Source organism: Neomonachus schauinslandi, chromosome 3 (assembly GCF_002201575.2).
Source record: "Neomonachus schauinslandi chromosome 3, ASM220157v2, whole genome shotgun sequence".
Classification (NCBI taxonomy): domain Eukaryota; kingdom Metazoa; phylum Chordata; class Mammalia; order Carnivora; family Phocidae; genus Neomonachus; species Neomonachus schauinslandi.
Window position 1 is genome coordinate 60,505,958 of NC_058405.1, and position 16,590 is coordinate 60,522,547.

Genomic DNA, 16,590 nt, shown 5'->3' on the forward strand with positions numbered 1-16,590 from the left:
AAGGTGGGTCTCCAGGCTTCCAGCCCAGGGCGGGCAGCACAGCACTCTAAACAGTACACACCTGGGGTCAGACTCCTCCTGAAGTCCTGACTCTACCCGCTTTGGGATAGCCCAAACGCTGCATAAATTTCCCCTGGCATCCGCTGCCGGGGAGGCAAAGGGGTCTAGGAGCCCCTAAAGAGGTCAGACAGGGTAGAGGAGGCGCGTTCGCAGGTGCTGCTGATGCTACCCAGACCCTGGCCCCTCTTTTTCCTAGAAGCTCTTTGGAAGCGGGGAGCGGTGGTGGGTGCTCAGCTGTGATTCTGGGACACCCCATGAGCCCTGTCAGCCCTCCTCCTCTGCCTGCCTCCTGAGGACCACTGCAGAGCGAGGCTGTGTACCGGCTTTAGAAGGCGTCCAGGACATGTTGCTGCCCTTGGAGCCCGAGCTCCAGGAGCTGAAGGAGCCAATGAACGTTTCATTCCTGTACCTGGTGTCCAGTCTCAGACACAACCTTGTCTAGTTCTGTTAGGAGGTGTGGCTGGCAAGTGACCAGGAGCTCAGCTCCCTGAGCCTCAAAAGCTTCCCCCTCCCAGCTTTGCAGAGATTTGGGGCTTCTCCCTGATGCAGACACCTGAAAGGTTTTCTGCATCCAGGAAATGACCAGGAAACCGTGAGAAGAGACACGGGTGTCAAACTGCCATATGGAACCAAGGGGAAAATCATGGGCATGGGGTTAAAGCTGGCACAATTTATTTTTTTTTTAATCAGAATTTCTCTGATATTCAGAGGAAAGAGAAACAAACTCAGGGCCTCGTCCAACATCAGCACTTGACACATCTGCATTCTGGAGAAGCCACCTGTCTGCAGGCTTAGCGTTACCTAACTGCCCTGGTACGTTCTCCAGCACTATTACATGCCTGGGGCGGGCTTTTACCTGTGACCACCCCTGGAGGAGGTCCTGAGGACAGAAGGCCACTTGCTGGGCCCTCAGAGACTCCAGGAAAAACAGCTGGAAACCACAGCCCCGGCTGCCTGAGCCCCTGGGGGCTGCACCGGATCCAGCCCGAAGGCCCTGAGCTCCCGAGCCTTACCCACACCTGCAACAATTCTGTCCCAGGGTCTTGGGGGCCAGGCAGAGGATGCTGACACAGAGTCTGCCTGCAGTAATCCCCAGATGCCATCTCAACATGACCCAAAGCCACAGTGCCTATAAGAATAGGCAAAGGAAGTTCAACTGGGACCTAAAGAGGGATGTCATCAAAGAACCTGGAAGCACCAGGGGACTCTCTCACCTTCCTGCACAAGCCCCCTGGAGCCTGGGACAGTAGAAACTCCTTCCTCCCCAGGTCCCAGCTCACTATGTGCTCCGTGCTGGTGAGAAGGAAGGGTAAAGGAAAGGAGGGTGACTGGTTTGAAGTGTTCCTCCAAAATCCATGTCACTTGGAACCTCCAAGTAGAACCTTATTGCGAAATAGGAAATGAATATAGAGAGAAGGAAGGAAGGAAGGAAGGAAGGAAGGAAGGAAGGAAGGAAAGAAAGAAAGAAAGAAAGAAAGAAATATATTTTGAAAGCCGTTATTATGCCAGATAGCCCATTTGACATTTTCACATATATCATCTCATTTAATCCTCAAAATAACTCTGACGGGTAGATATTATTCTCGTAGACCAATGAGAAAACTATAACCGAGTAAGTAACTTGTCCTCAGTCATTAAACTAGAAAGAGGCAGAACTGTATTCTCACTTTGTCCTGAACCTCTTCCCATCCAGGCCTGGGGAGTGAGCAAGTTAATATAATAAACCATCCCTTGCTGATACATCTGTGCGAGGAATCATCCTGGAAGTAGAGGTGCATTGTAAGTGGGACCATCCACATTGGGCCCCCCATTATGACCCTGTCAATGGCATTTTCATGTCTGAATAGATGGGAAGACATCCCATGGCAGAGCAGATGGGGAAGAAGGGCCCTCAACACCTCCACAAAACACACCACCTCTATTTCCAGATAAACACGAGTGTGGTTGGCCTCAGAGGATTCCCAAAGCTGTTCCCCACAACACCCAGAGGTAATCATGATGATCCATTTCAAAGGTCTTACAACCTCTGTCAAGGCCATCATCAAGGCCACCCATGAGAGTGGTGGTACAGATGATGAAACTCAGAGTGACATTCACGATGTGACACACGGGGAGAAGATGGAAGCAGAGAGTGGAGTTATGCTGCCCCAGGGAGCACCTGGACCACCAGAACCTGCAAGAGGAAGGACTCTTCCCTAGAGCCTTCCAGGGAGCATGGCCTTGCTGACACCTTGATTTCAGGTTTCCAGCCCCCTGACCTATTCCCTATGAGGGAATAGATTTCCCTTGTTTTAAAGTACCCAATTTGTGGTACCATCGAGCCTCATCATGTGCAGACCCCATATCTGCAAACTGACCCACTCATTAAAATGAATCTGCAAGTCCAAAATCAGTCCCACAGAGCATTTGCAGTCATTCAAGAGCAGGTGCAGTGGCAAAAACTTGGAGCTCCCTCAACACACATGTTTCTAGCAAAGGTCAATGAGGCAGTGCTCTGCGTTCTTGTCTCATTTCTCATACTCTAAATTAAGTGGCCTTTTTGCAATCCACTTCGCGCTATGTTTTTACATTTTTGTGCTTTTTTGTGGGTGATTGTGCTGCTGAAAATGCCCCAAGAACAATGTTGAAGTGCTGCCTAGTGCTCCTAAGTACAAGAAGGGTGTGAGGTGCCTTTCAGACAAAAGATGTGTGTTAGAGAAGCTTCCTTCGGGTATGAGTTATAGTGCTCCTGCCCACACGTCCGATGTTAATAACAATATATATGAAATAAGGGATCTCGAAACAGAAACACGCAAAACAAGGGTATATAGTTATCGGTTGATGAAAATGTGACCAAAGTCTCTCCAGAACCTAGCCTGTCCTTCTCAGAGCAATGGCTCAGGATTGCTAACTCAGTGTTCGCAGGGACTTAACAGAACGACTGTGGATGATGGAAACTGGTTGTACTTCAGTACGACAGCCCTAAGACACCAAAACAAGCCCTCTTCCTCCTTACCCAGAACTTTGCAGGCCTCTTGGATGAGCTTAATGGTGATGATGTCATCATACACTGTGTAGGTCATGAAGGCATCTTGCACTTCTGCAGAGGCTCTGAAAGAGAAATCAAGGGGCAATGAAAACCCAGCAACTAACTGGAGCTCTGCCTCCAGGATATACCCACTGACCGAGTAAGATATAAGATCACACTCTTGGTCATCAGGAATGGGAGGCCATGGAGTGTTTAGGTGTCAACTCCTCCAAGAAGTCTTCCCTGGACCCCAGTTTGGGCCAAGAGCTCCCTTCTCAAGGATCCACAGTAGGCTATGTGTTTCCCTAGTTGGTATCAAGATTATTAGTCTTCCGCCCTAGACTGTGCTCCTTGAACATGGGCTTGTGACTTATTTTGATCTTTGAAGCCCCAGCAGGAGGTACTGTGCTTGGCGCATGTTAAGAACCCAACACACACTAGTGAACATGGAACTCAGAGGTCCCAGAGCCTCATGCTCTGAAGCAAGAACAGCTGCTTGCGAATCTCACTGTTTTGAAACATGGTTAGCTATGTTTTAGGAGTTATGGGTGGACTTTAGTCTTCTAACAGTTAGCCAAACCCGGTGAAAAGTGGCTTCACCTGGGAGTTACCCTCCTGGCTTGCTCCTTATGTGAACCATTCAACTGCAGTTAGCAATTCCGTCAAGTCGGGACAGGAGGCTGGGCAGGGAGTGCTTCCCCGAGAAAGGGAGGTTCCTCTGAGACTGAAGGATGGATAGGCAAAGCCAAGCATTCTGGACAGAGTGAAGAGGCTCCAAGGCAGCAGAGAGAATGTTTGAAGAACCGAAAAAAATACAAAACATTTGAGTTTATCCCAGATCACTGCACAGAATTTCGGAATTGGGAGAAGTGTGAAATTTCCCAATTGTCCAATTCTCCATTCTATACTACCTCTGATTGCTAGTCTTCTAGTTTCTTCTTAAATGCTTCCAGTGACAGGAAGCTCACTTCTCTGCAAGGCAGCACATTTCATTTACGGACTGCTCTCTTTGATAGAAAGGTTTTTTCTTATGATGAACTAACACCTACTTCTAGACCCTGATGATACCTTCTATTTATTGGGCATCTGCTTTTGGCCATGGCAATGACAGATCCTTTGTGATCATCTTACTTACTGTGGAGGAAATGGAAGCTCAGAGAGGTTGTCTTGCCAGGATCCCCCAGCTGACACGTGAGGGTCCTGGGTTCTGAGCTCTGAAGCCCACACAGCTCTAGCACTTGCCACCTGCCGTCCCTCTCCCGGGTCCTGGATCTGCCCCTGGGGCACATGCAGACAGGGATGCTCCTACCTCCAGATACCAGCCCTCTAATACTTGAAGATCCTTATTCATTCCTAAATCTTTTTTTTTTTTTCCTGAGCTATCCATGCCTTTATCTCCCTGGACTTTATCTTCCTCACTGTTAAATGGGAGAATGACACTTGTCCCACATTTCCAACAGGAGTATTGATGAGGATAAGAGAGAGTAACAGGAATGAAAGGAGAGAATGAGAACCTCCGCACAGACGCAGGGGGAAGCTGATATAATAGCAAGAGCACAGAGGTGCCATGCTGTGCTGGGGGGCGACCCAGCTGGCAGCCAGGACACCCTGGGTCCAAATCTATCCCTGCTATTAATGAGCTCTGAGGGAAAATTACTTTCTCTCTTTGGGCCTCGACTTCCTTATCAGTAAAGTAAGGGAGGTAGTTGGTAAGATCAGTGTTCCTTAACCTTTTTTTTTTTTAAATCTATGCTCCCCTCCCCAGCCCACATGCATTTGCGAGAGCTTCTCAAACAGCCTACAGGGACCTTGCCCCTGCGCATGACCATCACTGAGCTAGAAGCTCTCTGGGTTTCTCTCCACCTGCAAGCTTCCTATTTTGGTCCCTGTCCGTACAGTGGTCTCTAAGTATCATCAGACACAGCTGTTCAGAGAAGCTGGATGTTGGGCCCGGGGCAGACAAAGGATGCTGTTAACCACCATCCCTCCCTTAAGTGGGATGATCTCTGCCATGTTGTCATCACCCTCCATCCACTCCCCCCCGGGCCTGTGGGCCTTTGTGAAAACTTGGACCCTGCTTCTATGCCTATGAGTAAAATAGAAACATGATGAGCAAGATCCATATTGAAGCCTAACATGTTATCATAATTTATTCAGAAGGCCCCCAAAGGGATTATGTCATCTCCAAGACCCTTGAAAATGTAACAAGCTCTGTGCCACCTCTCAGGCTTCTGTTGGGACCACCCATTCCTCCCTGTCTGGGTCTGGCAGCCTCTTCTTTCCTGTAGGCTGAGCTGATAACACTTTAGTGTCAAATATTTATTTGGTTTGTATATATGTTGCACATTTCTGGAATGCCAGACATGCCCAGACTGTTATGATTGCACGGGAATTGTCAGCCTTGTTTGTCGATCTCGGTGATCTTGCATGTAACACTTCCCACAGAGTCCATGTACACTTGCAATATACAGTCATTCAAACTGCTATAGTGAAACAATATGCTCACCAAGAATAAAAATAAATAAATAAATAAACCAATTGATGACTCCCTATGAGATGGCAATACCTCTGATAAGAAGGGAAAGAGAGAAAAATGGCCATCACAAAACATTTTGAAGGGTCATCTGGGTGGCTCAGTGGGTTAAGCATCCACTCTAGATTTTGGCTCAGGTCATTATCTCAGGGTTGTGAGATTGAGCCCCAAGTCGTCGGGCTCATGTGCTTGATGGGGAGTCTGGGATTCTTTCTCTCTCCCTCTCCCTTTACCCCTCTCCCCCCCGCAACCCTGCTTGCACTCTCTCTCTCTCTCAAAAAAAAAAAAGGAAAGGAAAGGAAAAAGAAAAGAAAAAAAAAGAAAAAACATTTTGAAGAGATTGGGGATTGGAGAAGCATTGTGGGGAATGAAGTAAGTTGATGTTTCCAACTCACACAAAGAGGAGCGTATTTCATGTAATGTGAAAAATGCCAACCACAGAGGTGACCATATATACACATATTCAGGAGATCTGACAAATTAGTTTTTAACTGGAATACTCAGCCATTAAATGTGTGTTCCTTTTTAGTTAGTTTTAACTCACGATACCCAAAATAACTGGGCAGGAAACCAGGGCCAGGCTGCCTATTCCAGAATAACTTGGGGATCAAAATAAACATACAGATTCCTGGGCCCTGGAGGTGGTACCTGGAAATCCATATTTATTTAACCACTTGCCTCAGATGACTCTCCAGGTTTGGAAACCACTGCTCAGAAACACTTTCTAGGATTCAGTCTGGCAAGGCCACACATTACAAATTACAGATCTTAACGTTGTTCAGTGTTACAAAACTGAGGTAATGGTTTCTAAGAGTCCAGAGTGAGCCATAAAGCCCACAGGAAAAATAAATAGCACGTTGTAGCAAGTTTCAGGCCAAGAAAATGGGATCCATCCTAAGCCATGGGAAATCGTTCCTTCAAGAGCTCCTTTCTGGTAGGTAGAGAATTCCTGTTACAGACTTGTGTGTAACCATGTGACTCAAGGTGTAGTTGGGGAAGAAGAGGCCCTGAGAGTTACATGGTGCCATGACCTGGTGTCCTGGTGTCGTGACCACCTGGTATTTAGAAGAAGTCCCAGCTTGTCATTCTAGCCAACGCTCTAGCCCACTGCTCCAGCTCCCAAGGCTTGCGTGACAAACTCCAGACTTGTTGGGTTGACACATACAATCTAGCCCCTGCACCCTACCCCTCACCTCCAGCCACCTCCCCTCCTCATTCCTCAAGATGCCCCAAGTCCCTGTGACCAGCCATGCCATTTCCTTCCCACGGATTCTCCCCTGACAGGAAGGAGAGTCTGGCCAACTTTTGTTCTTCCTTCCCCACTTAGCCTGAGAATCACCAGCTCTGGTCATTATGAGCTGCCGTCAGATCCCAGCACCCCTCCTCTGAGCTCCCGAGTCCCTGCTATTTACCTGCCTTATGACCGCTGCACCTGTAACCTTTGATGTACCTGTCCCCAGGCTTCCTAGACAATGGGTCCCAACCAATAGGCAAATATCATTTGATTTCCTGTCTTCAATACCTAGCATTGTACCTGGCACACAATAGCAGTCTGACAGGGAGTTATAAGAGGTTTATGAAGTGTGAGAGACCTAACTTGATAGAGGCTTACGTGTCCACCATATGTGAGTCAGTAGAGCCAGGAACGAATCCTGACCCTACCACAGTCGAGCTGCATGACTTGAAACAAATCTCGCTGTTCCTCCATTTCTTATTTTTACAGTGACAGTATTAGGTTAGGTCAGTGTTGCCGTGGAGATTTTGACGTACAACCCTCCCAGCCAACACGCAATGTAGATTCACTGAGAATGACTCTGGCACCTAAACCAGCAGTTCTCAAGGTGTGTTTCATGGAAGCCCTGGGTGGGGGGGACCCTAGGAAGCTTTCTAGGGTCCAAGAAGTCAAAACTATTTTCATAATAAAATTAAGACATTATTTGCCCTTTTTACTGGTTAAAATGTCTTCTAATGGTTCAAAAGCATGGGTAGGTAAACCCGTTAGGGCCTTAGCATGAATCAAGTCAGTGGTACTAAACTGAACTAAGTAATCATATTTGCTGCCACACACTCGTGGTAAAGAAAAAGCCAGTTCCATGTCAAATCATCCTTAATGAAGCAATAACACTGATCAATTTTATTAAATCTTTTGAACATTCTGCATGATGAAGCAGGAAGTGCAGAAAGCATTTCCGCTGTCTACACAAGGAGGCCTAGGTCAGCTCAAGGAAAAGCACTTTTATGATTGCCTTTGTGAGTCGAATTAGCCACTTTTCTCATGCAACATCATTTCTACTTTAAAGAACCGCTGACAGACGGACAACAGTTATTCAGAATTGGATATTTGGCAGACATTTTCTTAAAAAAAAAAAAAAAAGACCAAAGTTAACTTGTCACTTCAAGGAAAATAACTGACAGAATTTGTTGCCAATGATAAAACTCAAGCTCTCGAGTGAGAATTGGAATTTTGGAAAACTTGCATCTGCTACTGTGAGCTCATTAGCTTCCCAATTCTTAGAGGCTTTGATGAGAGTGTGGTGATATTGACAAATGTGATTTTGATATTGTATGATGCATTATGGCAATATTCGGAAGATCTGCATAACTCAGCCAGCTAATATTTTCCAAATGACTAATGCACGATAGTTCAAAATGATGGCAAAAGATATTTCAAAGTGCAACAGAGGCCAAAGGATTTGCCCTCAACATTGTAACTGACCTTGGAAAAACTACCACCTAGTGGAGCTTTTGTGAGGTTTAAAAGAACCTCCACAGTGATCTGAAAAGAGCCTGAAAGTGCTTCCTCCTTCTATATTTTCTTCATAAATTTCAACGAAAACCAAAGATCACAATAGATAGAGTGCAGAAAATAGAATCCAGCATTCTTCTCCTAAGTCAAACATTGAAGCGATTTGCAAAAAAACTATAAAGCAATGTCTCTCTTCTCACTAATTGTTTTATTTGGCTAATAGTTATTTTTCATAAAAATGGGCTATTTATGCTCACATGTAATAGACTTATATTGCCATTTTAGGCGAATCAAGAAATAACCATCTATTAAAATTTCTCCGGTTTAATTTCCAATACAGTAAATGCCAATAGATAAAAGCTCTCTGGGTCTTCAATCGTTTTTAAGATTAAAAAAGGCTTCATAAGGCCAAACTGTTTGAGAACTTCTCAATTAAGCCCATGATGAATCAGATTTGCTTTGGGAGCTAAGGAAGCTGAGGCTTCTGGGAAAGCAGCAGCCCTGCCCAGCCTCCCTCGTTTGGAGCCACCCCAGGCTGGGAGGGCGGTGGAAGGACCACCCTGTATGCCCTGATGATGGTCCTGGGTGCCTCTGGGAGGGACTGCAGGCCACCCAGCCCCCAGAGCCACCTCCCCCTGGTAGCCTCAAAAGCATCCAGACCTTCATGTGACCCCCACAATAGGCATCTGAAGGAGAGGCTGCTACTCCCTGAGTGGGGGCCACCTTCTCGTGGAGAACTGCCCTGTAACAGCAGTGGGCAGCTGGGGGCAGAGGGGCGAGACATGTACAAGTAGATAAAGGGCCGGCATTGTCCTAGAACTTGCCACCAGCAAAGAGGCACACCTTGTAAGAAACTGCCTGGAAAGTTATAGATGTACAGAAAGACATTTGTCTAAGCTACCAATAAAAATAAAACACAATAGGGGCACTTGGGTGGCTCAGTTGTTAAGCGTCTGCCTTCGGCTCAGGTCATGATCCCCGGGTCCTGGGTTCGAGCCCCGCACTGGGCTCCGTGCTCAGCGGGAAGCCTGCTTCTCCCTCTCCCACTCCCCCTGCTTGTGTTCCCTCTCTCACTGTGTCTCTCTCTGTCAAATAAATAGATGAAATTAAAGAAATAAAATAAAAATAAAACACAATAAAAATAATTTTCAGCCAGCCATGTTAGAGGAACATTCATTCCATTCTCTTGATGGAAAATGATCTCATTAAATCATTGTCATATGAACAGGAAAGCCACAAGTAGCCAAAGATGCAGGGAAAAATATAAAAGTAGGTCAATAATTAATGATAATAATAATAAATATGTTCTACCTTTTGGACCTTTGATGTTAATGTTATCTGTCAACTTTTAATTTTTTTTTCCTCATTCTAAATAAGTACTCACTTTTGTAGATAAATTTTTATTTGTAATTTTATATTATTTTTTAAAGGAGGCCCTCCAAATTGCTTAAGTTTCAGGCCTTATAATACCCATTTCTACTCCTGCTAAATTTACCTTCCATGTATTCCCACCAAACAAAGCTATTTCTCAAGCTTTACTTTCAATGGTCTTTATTAGAAAAACAGTTTTCTCTTTTATATGTATAATAATATCATAATATTAAGTATTTTTTAAAAATGTTCTAAGCCCTTGAATATTCCGATATACTCTTTGGGAGAGTAAGTCGCCCCATTGAGACATACTAACCAACTTGATTTCTCAAAGCCCTTGAGGTTCTGATGATTTTAGGCAGCCAGATAAATCAGCAAGCACACTCATGGCCAGGAATGGAGTGGGAGTGGGGAGACAGGCAGCATTCCTTGGTAAAAGTTAAAAAATAGAAGCTGTCTGTTTTCAGCTACTTTTTAACTAGACCTTATTTATGGGAAAAGCAGAGAAGATGGAGGGAGTGGGTGAGGCTTAGCGAGTGGCTGGGATGGAGGAGGCATAGCAGAAGGAGGATGAGCGACAGCCCTCCTGATTGTTTCTGGCTCGGTTTGTCAGTGTATTTGAAATGATGTTTTTTCAGATATCAGAATGTCAGGAGCATTTCTTATTTAGTAAGAACAAAATCCTGAAAATGTAGAGGCAGGGGCCCTTGAACTTTTTAGGTCATAGAGTTCTTAGGAATTCTGATGAATAGCATGTACCCTCTCCCCAGAAAATACATGCAGACACATGTACACATTTTCAAAGATGATCTCAAAGGTTCTCAGAGCCTCTCCATCTACTATTCATTTATTCCTCTTCCATTCATGCATACGTAAATCAGGCAGACATCCATCCCTTCCCCCATACTTGATTATATAGTGGAGAGAATATGCCATTCACAGCGGCTCTACTCAGAACCTCTTCTCAGGGACCCTACCCTCCGAAGTCCACCTGGTGGGTCCAGGTATGGGCACCTGACCAAAGTCAGCCCAGCAAACCCTCTGTCTCAGGTGTCTGGAATGGAGACACTGAGAAACTGGGTCTCTCTATCAAATGATTGTGATCTCTTAAATTGAAAGGGCATATAGAAAATTTGGGGAGAAATTGAAATTAAGAGACTTGCAGAGAGAGCCAGGAAAATAGAGTGAACATGAAAAGAGGCACAGAGATGGAGAGAGGCTGACCAACCTTTCATGTCCTGTGTGGTCTGTCTGTGCTTTCTGCAGTTGAGTTCTGTGAATCCTACTAACGCCCATCTCTGACTCCTACTAACTTCCTTAAACTTTAGCTCACAGAGTGAATTGCTGATCCTTGCAAGCAACATCCTGCACTAAGTTCCAGACACTTCACCTGTGTCTTCACAAATGGGTGAGGAGACTACCATTATTATCTCCATTTAGAAGTGAGGACACCAAGGCTCAGAGACCTCGGTTACCCATTGCAATCAGAATAAAATTCCCACTCCTTTCCATCTTTAGCCACCTATATATTCTGATCCTTAACCATGTCTCCACTCCCATCTCCTATCAGACTCTCGATCATGATGCTCCAGTCACACTGAGTTTTCTTCTGGGTCTCGAATTTACCAAACCCAGTCCCACCTCAGGACCTTTGCACTGGCTGTTCTCTCTGCCTAGAACACATATGATTCCCTAACTCAAATATGGCTTCTTCCTGCCTTTCAGCTCAAATATCACCTTTGTAGAGAGGCCTTTTCTGACCATTTCAGAGAAACTGACATCTTCCATCCCTGGTCACTATCAAGTACCCTATATTTTTACAGCACTTAGCACGATACTTGCTTATTGTCTGCCCCCAGCCTCACACTGGAATACACATTCCAAGAGAACAGAGTCCTCATCTGTTCCCTTCACCACTGTTCCCAGTGCCAGGAATTCTGTTTGGCACACACTAGGAGCTAAATAAATACTTGTTGAATAAGTAAACTTGCCCATGTCAAACAGCTAGTAAATGATACCGGCAAAATGTAAAGGTTGATCTGACTCCAGAGGCTTTACTCTTCCCAACCTATTAGCTGCTTCTCATTGTTAAGTCCTGATAAAGATTTTAGCCAGAAGGTTATAAAAGAGTGGTTCATAATTAGAAATCTATAAATCTAGGTTATATGGGAGAGAAATAAACAATGCAGGCAAAGGATGAGAAACATCTGTTTCTGATTATATCATATAAAATAAAATTTATGTCATAAAGTCTGGAGACATATTTCATTTTACCTAATCATTCCTTTTTAAAAGTTGTGTAGGAATTGATGGGTTTTTCTTTTTCAGCTAAAATTCTATTTTAAAAGCACCAGGGAACTTGTTATTTAAACGTAGCCTGAAGCAAATCCTTTTGCACAGCAAATGATCTTGCCTTAATTTGCATTTTATAAGCTGAGTTTTCTGCACTACAGTTTTGTTTTTTTTCAATGAGTTCTAATATGATGCAATTTTCATTGCTGGTTGAGCTGGTTAGGTAGGCTTTGCTTTTGGTTTAAGGATGCGTTTCCAATGCGATCACATACATGTCTAGTGCTGTATATACAAACGTATCCTTGGAGACTCAATTAAGCACAGGGTTGGTACTTCAAGATTATCAGATGTAAAGCCTAGCCACACAGACTCCGGATATGGCCTCCCTGAGGTCTTGGTTCCTGGACATCTCTTTCGGATTCTCTTGCACCCTTTTGCACCCCTCCTTCCAGTGTCCTAACATCTTGGAATTCCTGTGGTAGGGCTTCCTGGGCTTCCTGATTAGGAATGCCATGAGAAATGCTCCTCGGGAGCAGGAAGAGAAAATGAACCATTCCTCTTAGGGAGGGCATACCAAGGATCCGAAAAGGAAGAAACCACTTCCATCTACTTACACATGGAAAGCTTTTTTTTTCCCCCCTGGATTCACAAAGATACGTTGAACATCTTAACCAATCAGGGTTCCCACGGCTGGTCCCGTTGCATCTGCTCTGTAATGTGGGGGCATGCAAGCGGCCTGTAAATAGCGCCTCTCAGCCGCCCGCAAGCCGCGGACTGAACACGTTTATTGTTTTACCTCTACTCATGTCTAAGTGCTCCAGCTGTATCTGGTAATTTCCAGTTATTTCTAGAGCCCTGGCCTTTCTCCTGGGCAAAACAGACTCTTTTGGACCACCTGAGAAGCTGAGGCTCAAAGTTCTAACCAGGAATTCAGATGATACAAGCATCGTGGATCAAAAATCAATCACCAAAAGTCAGAACCCCCTCCCTCTTATAAGCTGGTCACTAGTATTTATGGGGGTCCTCAAGACAGGGCTGGACAATGCCCCACACTGGCGGTTGGGGAGACCAGTCCGAAAAAGGAACAGAAGCAATGCCATCCACCAAATGATGCTAATATTAGAAAGCCAGGTGTCCTTCTCTGGGCAAAAAGAGCATCTTAGAGGAACATCATCTCTTCAAGATGGAAGGCACAGTCACCTGACCAGCCGCAAAGTAATGCCTATTAATGTCGAATGTAGTCTAATCCTAGCGTCCCACCTGCATATTCGAGGGGAAACAGCACTTACTGAGTATCTACTGTGTACCTGGGGATTGATTTTTCCACTCAGTTCTCTCTGCAACCCTGGAAGAGGGGTGCATCATTCCCCTTCTATCAATGAGGAAGCAGCTTTAGAGGTGAAGCAACCTGTTCCAGAACACACAGTTCCAAACCCAGGGCCAGGACTCCAGTCTAGGCATGTGGGTGCACACCGTAGGGCTCCTCCTCCTCTCCCCAAACCAGCTGAGGACCGCCATCTTGAAAATAAGCCAACAGTGGTCATCACCTTCAATCACACACCTCACATTTGGTGAGCACTTACCACAGGTCAGGCATTTTTTCTAAGCATCTCGTTTGTCCTAACTCGTTGAATGCTTGCAACAGCCCCGATGTGCTTAGCTACTTCTAGGGTCATTATTTTATGCTGAAAACACCTGGGTCACAGAGTGGTTAAGGAACTTGCCCAGGGTCCCAAGGGCTGTAGGGGAGGCACCTCCTGCTGAAACCAACTATGACTCCCCAGGGACTCGCAGCCATACCTGGTGACTTCTCTCAGTATGTGTACCCTCTTTCTCAAGCTGGTTCCCAGCCCACCCAGCAGTGTCCACCCACACCTACCTTCCTCCCCTTCCTCTGAGACTGACGGTCCCCCGGTAGGGGCTGCTGGCCCTCTGGCAGGTTGACCTTCTCCTCTCTAGTTTGTGGCAGAGCAAAGGATCCCAGTTTCCCATCTGACGTGGGCCTTTGGCACCTAGTTCCCAAGTTCCAGGTATAATTGTAGTGTTTCTGTAGATTATTACATCACCCAGGCAAAATGGCTTCTTCAATTACTTAATCCCCCAGGGTTTTTCGCAGAGACAGTAACCTGCCTTGCCAGTGTTCTTCTGGGGCTTTAATAAGATCATTATGGAAGGAGCCTGGCCCAAAGTTAAGTGCCTAAGATAAGACTATGCTTTTCCTTCCTCTTCTTGCTGAGTTTACCCTTTACAATATAATAGCAATTTAAAAAGACAGTCTCAGAGTCTTCAAATGCTTCTCTCCTTGGGGCAACCTAGGGGGTGGAAAAGGAGCACTTCAAGAAACAGATACCACACCCTGGCCCTGTTGCCTACTTGCTGTGCACTCTTCAGCAGGTCACTTAACCTTTCTGGGCTGCAGTTTTCTCATCTGTAAAATGAGGAGATCTGGGCCAGATGATCTCTCAAGCAAGTCCAAGTTTTCTCTGATCATAATTATTAAACCTTCCTCCTTGAAATATTTAGAAATGAGTATTCTTTGCCTCTGTGAGGCCAGAGCTACTTGTTCCCACCCCAACCTCTGGTGCTTTTAAGAAAATTACCCTGGAGATGCTGTGGAAATGGCCCGGGGCTGCCTTTCCAGAAGAGGGTCAGACACATGACGCATGAGCAGTTGGCCATTGTGTAGGGCGTGGAGCCGGGGCCCGGGCAGCAGGGGCCTGTCTGCCTCCTCCTGATTTAGCCCCATGGACTGCAAGTCCCCTGCACTCTCGGCTCTAATTATCTTATTTGTAAAATGGGAATAGGAAGGAGTGAGGGAAAGTTTGCACTAAGCGTTTTAAACTGTTTTGACATTACAAAAGCCATGAAAAAAATATAGAAAATTTGGGAATAGATATTAGGAAAAAAAGTCATCCAGCACTTCATCTTTCTAGTTCAGTTACTAGTCATTACTAGTTTGGTCTTTCCCTTCATTTGTGTGATCTACCCAGTAACTACATAAGTTTGTGTCTTTTTTTGTTGTTATTGTTTTGTTTCTGGTCTTTTGGACTTAATATTGTCATAAAATTTTGCAGGTTGCTTCACAATCTTTCCAAGCATCCCATGTAATGATGCGTATTTCTTGTCATTCCATTTGACTTTTGGGTTATTTTTGAATGCTAAAGATAATTGTTTCTTTTATTATTTATAAATATAGGCTATGTTTCATCTTTTTGTGTGTGTGTGTGTTTGTTTCTAAGGGACTAGATTCTCAAGAATAAATTCTCTAGAATGAAATTACTGCTTTAAAGGATTTCATCATTTTTGCAGCTTTTGGTACATGTTGTCAAATTGCTTTCCAAAAGGGCTACATTGACTTAAGATGCCATCAGCAATTACTCATTTGCTGCATCTTCACCAGAATTGCTTATTATCATTTCAACGTTTTGTAGATTTAATAGGCAAGGCAGTGCCAAATTGTTTCAATTAACTGAGAAAGCCAATCATTTTCCCCTATTTTTTTACTCTTCCCTCTTCACAGGACTAGGAGATCTCGGAGACCCGTCAGTCCAGTCCTCTAACATTTTAAGGCTGGGAGCCTTCAAGAAGGCAGACAGAGAACAAACTTACAGAGAGTCAGACAGGATACCCCGTGAAGATGTAAGTAACCTTGTTCAGCATTTTCTGGGTGGAAGCAGAGAGGAAAAAGTGTAACAGGTAACTAAAGAATACCTAAAGAGGGGGGCGCTGGGTGGCTGACTCTTAATTTCGGCTCAGGTCATGATCTCAGGTCATGAGATCAAGCCCTGCGTGGGGCTCCATGTTGGGTGTGGAGCCTGCTTAAGATTCTTTCTCTCTCCCTCTCAAAAAAAAAAAAAAAAAAAAAAGAATTCCTAAAGAGGGATTCTGGCTAAACTCAAAAGGGATACCCCTCTTCTGTGAGGTTTTGGCAGCTCCATTTATGTACATTGGAAATAAGGCAGTTGCTTTTTCTTCTGTGATCAAGAGGAGCGAATAAGAATTCATTCATGACATTAAAGGTAGAATACTTATTCACACGGGCTGCGTTTAGGAACTGAGACTAATACCTTCCTTAAACACAGATACGGTATAGCAGATTTATTCTGTATCTAGTTGGTATGTCTAAGGTACTTGAACTGATATCCCTACCAACAACCAACTGCCTTGATCAAAAGGTTAGTAAAAACCCATGACCTTCAAAACGCTGGAGTCTTACCACCAGGGGGGATTCTCCATCTTTCCTTAAATATACTTACTTCAGTTTTTCCCAGGTCTCTTCACCAAATTTCTCTATCACAAAGGATTGCAGACAGGTGTTGATAAATCCGTACTAGAACACAAAACAAGAGGGAAAATATGAGTAATGAAGCACGAAATCCCCAGTCATAGACATCTGAACAGTTTCTTTTAGGAAAAGTACAAAGGCATCTTCTTGACGAAATGAACTATACTTTTTCCCTGTTTCTTGTGAGTTTATTGGTTTGATAGTTGTGTTTCTTCTCAACTTAGAGAAGTCATTTCTATAGAGAAAACCTAGGAGCTAAATTTGAAATCAGACTAGAATTAGAAGAGGTTCATTGT

The 16,590-nt window shown here is 44.7% G+C and overlaps 1 protein-coding gene across 1 annotated transcript in view; it reads right to left on the minus strand.

The window, feature by feature from the left end:
• LOC110579802 (guanylate cyclase soluble subunit beta-2-like) overlaps positions 1–16,333 on the minus strand; it is a 58,667-nt gene extending 42,334 nt beyond the window's left edge. The window contains 2 exon segments of the mRNA XM_021689457.1: positions 3,056–3,150; positions 16,266–16,333. Of these exon segments, the coding sequence (XP_021545132.1) occupies positions 3,056–3,122 (67 nt within the window). The 5' untranslated portion in view covers positions 3,123–3,150; positions 16,266–16,333.
• Between the last annotated feature and the right edge of the window lie 257 nt (positions 16,334–16,590).